The sequence below is a fragment of the Oncorhynchus kisutch genome, linkage group LG16, assembly GCF_002021735.2.
Source record: "Oncorhynchus kisutch isolate 150728-3 linkage group LG16, Okis_V2, whole genome shotgun sequence".
NCBI lineage: Eukaryota > Metazoa > Chordata > Actinopteri > Salmoniformes > Salmonidae > Oncorhynchus > Oncorhynchus kisutch.
This window is the reverse complement of record NC_034189.2, coordinates 10,792,956-10,799,942: the sequence shown is the minus strand read 5'-3', so window position 1 is coordinate 10,799,942 and position 6,987 is coordinate 10,792,956. Positions and strand designations below refer to the sequence as shown.

Below are 6,987 nucleotides of genomic sequence, written 5' to 3'. Positions count from 1 at the left end.
CAGTCAGTGTCTCTCAACCATCAGAGGTCGTGTAGGAAAGGAGACAAGGAACGGAGACAAGGAAATGGAAGCCGTTCCATTAAGATGAAGAACTAACCTAAAGTATGCTCATTGTACCACAAGTAACTCTGTCATTGGAGCCTTTGTACATCAGTTCACTACAAGCTTCCCTTTCAGGGAGAAACTAACCTCATTATAATCTCTGTCTGTGTGTGTGTGTGTGTGTGTGTGTGTGTGTGTGTGTGTGTGTGTGTGTGTGTGTGTGTGTGTGTGTGTGTGTGTGTGTGTGTGTGTGTGTGTGTGTGTGTGTGTGTGTGTGTGTGTGTGTGTGTGTGTGTGTGTGCATGCGTGCGTGCGTGTGTGCGTGTGAGTGTGTGTGTGTGTGTGTGTGTGGGAGAATGAAACCGTGGGTTGTTTTACCCTGCTGCGCCTGGTGCCTCATTTCATGCCACCGCTGCTCGGCTCACCTTGTAAAACCTCATTAATCCACCGCACCGTTGATCCGGCTGAGGCTAAGACGCGTCGGCTCCTCTCTTGCAGACGTCCAGAGATACAGAGAGGGGGCGTGTGGTGTGGAGCGTGTGTTGAGACAGGCAGCATTGAGAGAGAGGGGAAATGAGGGGTATATCGGCCAATATAATCATTTAGATAAAACCCCATAGAGTGTGGTTTTGTGTTTACATTCCATCAGGGGCAGACTGGTCCATTTTTAGCCCGTGGGACTGTCTAACTTCGGTTTTTAATAGCAAAATGATCATTATCTGGCTAATATTGTTCAAGTAAATAAATGGACAGGTTTGTTAGAAATGCCAGGGCTGATTTCTGGTCCCAGTCTGGTCCTGCATTCTGTTCTGCTGTGCTGCTGTTGCCTATTGTCCATGCATCGGCAGCTTATCAATACAACCCTATTGGATTTGGATCCATGTTCACTTCACCTGACATGAAGAGTAGTCAATATGCTGTTTACATTGTCAGTTTTCAGACGTGGGTTGATCAATCGTTATCATTTAACTTGTCTCCCTAAATCAATACTTGTAAACCCATGTGTACATAATCAATAGAACCCTATTGGATTTGGATCCATGTTCTGGATTTGGATCAATATGCTGTTTACATTGTCGGTTTTCAGACGTGGGTTGATCAATCGTTATCATTTAACTTGTCTCCCTAAATCAATACTTGTAAACCCATGTGTACATAATCAATAGGCACAGTTGACATTTTATTTCAAGTCCCGTTAATGTTATCAAATGATATCGAATTGCGATGTATAGACCTATTAATTGTTGTGATTGCCTGTCACACAATACTTTCAACCTATGATCATTCTAAAAGGATACTAGTCAGATATGACAGACTCCCTCTGCTGTCACTTGGTTAGAACCCACCGAGTCATTTAGAACCATTAGTTAGAACTAGAAGGGTTAGAACCCACCGAGTCATTTAGAACCATTAGTTAGAACTAGAATGGTTAGAACCCACCTCATCATTTAGAACCATTAGTTAGAACTAGAATGGTTAGAACCCACCACGGCATTTAGAACCATTAGTTAGAACTAGAATGGTTAGAACCCACCACGTCATTTAGAACCATTAGTTAGAACTAGAATGGTTAGAACACACCGCGTCATTTAGAACCATTAGTTAGAACTAGAATGGTTAGAACCCACCGAGTCATTTAGAACCATTAGTTAGAACTAGAATGGTTAGAACCCACCTCATCATTTAGAACCATTAGTTAGAACTAGAATGGTTAGAACCCACCACGGCATTTAGAACCATTAGTTAGAACTAGAATGGTTAGAACCCACCACATAATTTAGAAATATTAGTTAGAACTAGAATGGTTAGAACCCGCCACGTCATTTAGAACCATTAGTTAGAACTAGAATGGTTAGAACACACCGCGTCATTTAGAACCATTAGTTAGAACTAGAATGGTTAGAACCCACCACCCCACAAAGTGATTGAAACTCCGCCAAAGGCCCTGCGAACATGAGCCCCGGCTGTGACACACGTTTTGTCACCTCTCGCTCTGTCTGGAAAGATAAACTCACAGGGCTGTGTTTTCTCCTTCTCTCCACACCAGGCCTGTTTTCCAATGAATTATTCAACCGTACAACCAGTGAGAAGTGTTAAAACGACTGTCTGGTTAGCTGGCTCCGGATAGAATTTCCCTTGACCTTAGTCACAGATCGAGAATCAGATTTCACTTCCCAAATTGGTTAAATTAACCAGTAAGGGGGAGAATGCAAAAACTGACCATAGAGCAGAATCAAGTAGGGCCTACAAGCATCAGCTCGCTGGTGCTGAAATGAGCTTTTGATGCACATTGGCAATGTCTTGACGTTATGTTTCGCTGTCCGTGGTGCTGAAACGGTTTTAGCTGCCCGGTGTGTTTCTAGAATTACTAGAACGATGACTTGACTGTAATTGCATTTCTATACCTCATGACTGTAGGCCGGCAACATACATTGCTTAGCAGCTGTATAAAAAAATATATACAAAATTGGGAGGTTTATGGCATTGGTGATAACAGGGAAACCTTTTGGGGCTTGTGGGCTTTTCAAAATATTGTATGTTTCTTCTCCAAGGGTAACAATGAATCAGACTTCATATTGGCTTTGCGTGTCTGTCTGTTATGCGTTATACGCTTGTGTTTTATCCAAGAGCTTTAGTCATCATCAGCAACAAGATCATTGTGGCATGATAGTTTCTAATGTTTTGAATGAAAACCTCAAGGTCGTAGCATTCCCACCTAAAACACATCAACATTGTTGGCTAGTTAGCTCATCATAAGCAAGTTAGCTCATCATAAGCATGTTAGCTCATCATAAGCATGTTAGCTCATCATAAGCAAGTTAGCTCATCATAAGCAAGTTAGCTCATCATAAGCAAGTTAGCTCATCATAAGCATGTTAGCTCATCACAAGCAAGTTAGCTCATCATTAGCAAGTTAGCTCATCATTAGCAAGTTAGCTCATCATAAGCAAGTTAGCTCATCATAAGCAAGTTAGGTCATCATTAGCAAGTTAGCTCATCATTAGCAAGTTAGCTCATCATTAGCAAGTTAGCTCATCAGTAAGCAAGTTAGCTCAACATTAGCAAGTTAGCTCATCACAAGCAAGTTAGCTCATCAGTAAGCAAGTTAGCTCATCAGTAAGCAAGTTAGCTCATCAGTAAGCAAGTTAGCTCATCATTAGCAAGTTAGCTCATCATTAGCAAGTTAGCTCATCAGTAAGCAAGTTAGCTCATCATAAGCAAGTTAGCTCATCATTAGCAAGTTAGCTCATCATAAGCAAGTTAGCTCATCATTAGCAAGTTAGCTCATCATTAGCAAGTTAGCTCATCATTAGCAAGTTAGCTCATCATAAGCAAGTTAGCTCATCATTAGCAAGTTAGCTCATCATAAGCAAGTTAGCTCATCATTAGCAAGTTAGCTCATCATAAGCAAGTTAGCTCATCATTAGCAAGTTAGCTCATCATAAGCAAGTTAGCTCATCATTAGCAAGTTAGCTCATCATAAGCAAGTTAGCTCATCATTAGCAAGTTAGCTCATCAGTAAGTTCCAGCTCATCTTCCATCGAGGCCACTCCTTAGGCTGTACTACTCGTGCTCACCCTCTGAACGAGTAGCCTTTTAGAGGCCTATGATCCCCCACTGAGGTGGCATTGTAAAGCGTTCAACCTGAGCCCCACACAGTTCGGAACCACCAACTCTATCCATTGGGTTACAGTATAGCCTAGGCCCAGGGCAAACCATCCCAGACTTTCTCAGTCCAGTCCATGGCCCATCATCCTTTGATGAAGGAGAGCCGCATCCGCCCCTGCAACTCTGATCTAGACCCTGGAGAAGGATGGGAAGGGGGTTACATTGCCAGGTCACCACCCCACACCCTCCCTCTTGCCTTAGGGTCCCCTTTGACCTCACTGAGTCCTCTCCCTAAAGCTTACCCCCTCACTGGCGATCCTAGGGGGGTGGTCATCCCCATGTCCCTTGATCTCACCACCACATTCTCTTCTGGATGTCCAAGTTTGCTGGAGGCCCTGGGTCACAGAGCTAGGTTGGAAGGCATACACCCACACCTCCTCCAATACCGGCATCATCCTGCACCCCTTCTATATACGTCGCTACACCCCCTCCCTAGACATTGCCAGGTCCAGGGCCGGAGGGAGAGGTTGGAGCGGTCGTAGCCATGAACAATGCTTCCCTATACATCACTGGATGTCCTGGCTCGAGGTCTCAGGCTCAGATTTGACGGGACACACCCACAACACGCCAACCAGAGCCCCTTCTGTATATCCGGGTTCCTGAACGCATATATAACAGGATTTATGACTGAATTACACGCCGCCAGCAGCACCGTAGAGTATGTGTATATGATAGGATAGCTTGAATCCGCCACTATAGAATACATAGCAAACGGCAGCCAACACGTGGCGAAGGCGCCGAGAATCACGGAGAGCGTCTGGACTCCTTTGGTCGTGGACATGGCGAGGAACTGATGCTGGACGGCGATTTGCTGAGCGTGACGGAACGCGATCCGACAGATCTGCAGGTAGAGTTGCATCATCAACGCGAAAACCAGTAGGAAGAAGACAGCGAGGGCGACGGCGTTGGATTTGGTGACGGGTCGACAGACTGAGCACGTTGATTGGTCGTCTAGGCAGTTCCACCCGAGCGCGGGGAGGACGCCGAGAACCAGACACACCAACCAGATGACCCCTACCACCAGGTATGTGAAGAGGACAGTCCGCTCCGTGTGGTAGGTCAGCGCGTTGTACAGCGACAGGTACCTGTAATGCAATGAACACTTGAAATCCAGTCCGTGTTTTACATTCTCATTTACACCTTTAGCACATTCACTGCATTCAACTACACCGCATATCTCTGTCATGGCAAGTAAAACGTTTCTCAACAAAGCAGCTATCCGCAAACCGTTTGAAACCGTCTGTATCCTTGCAAATCTAATTGTAAGATATAAAGACAGACATAAATATTACCGTACCTGTCCACTGTGATCGCCAAGATATTCAAGATGGATGCCGAGAATGCCGCAATGAGTATCCCTGTGGCAACCAAGGTCACGACCTCTCCCTCGACAAGATAGGTGAACACGAAGTTCAGGATGAGACCGAGACCCGCCAGGAGGTCGGCGAATGCCAGCGAGCCAATCAGGATGAACATCGGCGCTCTGAGGGTCGGCGTGTAGAAGAGGACGGCGATGACCAGAGCGTTCTCGCAGGCGATGAGTGTACCCGTGACACATAACGCCACATCCCATGGGCTAACATCCTGTTGATGACAATAATCATCCTCATATCCTTATTATGATTATCATCATTATAATGCTAATAACAACAATAACAACCACAATAATAAAATAAAAATCATCATAATCATAACAACAACAATAAAAAATTATAATTTATATGTTAAGCAATTCTCAAATCACCCAAAGGTCACTATACTTTTTTTTAAAGCAATGAAATCAGCAATCACATCGTAAAAGTAAACTAAACTTGATGACATCATGTCTAACCTGTTGTGAGGTCAGAGGTCGTAAGTCAAGGTCGGAGGTATAGGTGCGGCCGGGGACGTCGGAGGAGGAGGCGTTAACCCCGGGGAGGTCAGGGTAGGGGTCAGGGTAGGGGTCAAGCCAGGGGTCCAGGGGCGAGGGGTCAAAGGGCGAGGAGGAAGTAGTGTTCTGGGGGATGCCGCCGCTGCTCATAGCTGCAGCTAGGGAGAGGATCATATCTGGATGGAGGGAGGTGAGAGAAGAAGAAGAAGAAGAAGGGGGGGGGGGAATAGGCTGTATTGAAATAATAAGGAGGCGGGACACCATAGTGTTAGCTTTAGGAACATGTTTAGTTAGATCAAACCGGATACAGAATACAGAGCATTATGGGTACTGTAGTATATCATGAAGAAGAAGAAGGGGGGGGATAGACTGTATTGAAATAATAAGGAGGCGGGACACCATAGTGTTAGCTTTAGGAACATGTTTAGTTAGATCAAACTGGATACAGAATACAGAGCATTATGGGTACTGTAGTATATCATGCAACAGAGGGTGAGGAGAGGGACAGGAGGATATGAGTCCAGGGGGCAGAGATGAGGGGAGAGTTGGGGGAGAGAGGGAGGATGAAGAGGGAAAGGTGAGGAAAGAGAGAGAGAGAGAGAGAGAGAGAGAGAGAGAGAGAGAGAGAGAGAGAGAGAGAGAGAGAGAGAGAGAGAGCAGAGGTGTCCATCACAACTCTATCAATCTATCCATATATATACATCTACAATTGAAGTCAGAAGTTTACATACACTTAGGTTGGAGTCATTTAAACTCCTTTTTCAACCACTCCACAAAGTTCTTGTTAGCAAACTATAAATTTGGCAAGTCGGTTAGGACATCTACGTTGTGCATGAACAAGTAATTTTTTCAACAATTATTGTTAACAGACAGATTATTTCACTTATAATTCACTGCACCACAATTCCAGTGGGTCAGAAGTTTACATACACTAAGTTGACTGTGCCTTTAAACAGCTTGGAAAATTCCTGAAAATGATGTCATCGCTTTAGAAGCTTCTGATAGGCTAATTGACATCATTTTAGCCAATTGGAGGTGTACCTGTGGATGTATTTCAAGGCCTACCTTCAAACTCAGTGCCTCTTTGCTTGATATCATGAGAAAAATTGTAGACCTACACAAGTCTGGTTCATCCTTGGGAGCTATTTTCAAACACCTGAAGGTACCACGTTCATATGTACAAACAATTGTACACAAGTATAAACACCATGGGACCACGCAGCCGTCATACCGCTCAGGAAGGAGACGCGTTCTGTCTACTAGAGATGAACGTACTTTGGTGCGAATCAATCCCAGAACAACAAAGGACCTTGTGAAGATGCTGGAGGAAACAGGTACAAAAGTATCTATATCCACAGTAAACGAGTCCTATATCGACATAACCTGAAAGGCCGCTCAGCAGGGAA

The 6,987-nt window shown here is 44.6% G+C and overlaps 1 protein-coding gene across 1 annotated transcript; it reads right to left on the bottom strand.

Annotated features, from left to right (window-relative positions):
• Window positions 1-351: 351 nt before the first annotated feature.
• On the bottom strand, window positions 352-6,075 carry LOC116353947 (G-protein coupled receptor 12-like). The gene is made up of 3 exons (XM_031791779.1): window positions 5,543-6,075; window positions 5,009-5,295; window positions 352-4,796 (listed from the first exon to the last, which is right to left on the bottom strand). Exons 1-3 carry the CDS (start codon window positions 5,843-5,845, stop codon window positions 4,211-4,213), a joined length of 1,176 nt encoding a protein of 391 aa, XP_031647639.1. The 5' UTR covers window positions 5,846-6,075; the 3' UTR covers window positions 352-4,210.
• Window positions 6,076-6,987: the final 912 nt, after the last annotated feature.

Bases quoted from the DNA above. Each gene is read 5' to 3' on its own strand.
- LOC116353947 (XM_031791779.1), bottom strand. From the start codon at position 5,845: ATGGTGTCCCGCCTCCTTATTATTTCAATACAGCCTATTCCCCCCCCC. The intron at 5,296-5,542 runs GTTAGACATGAT...TGTCATCAACAG, and splicing joins GACCTCTGACCTCACAACAG to GATGTTAGCCCATGGGATGT. The intron at 4,797-5,008 runs GTACGGTAATAT...ATTGCATTACAG, and splicing joins TTGGCGATCACAGTGGACAG to GTACCTGTCGCTGTACAACG.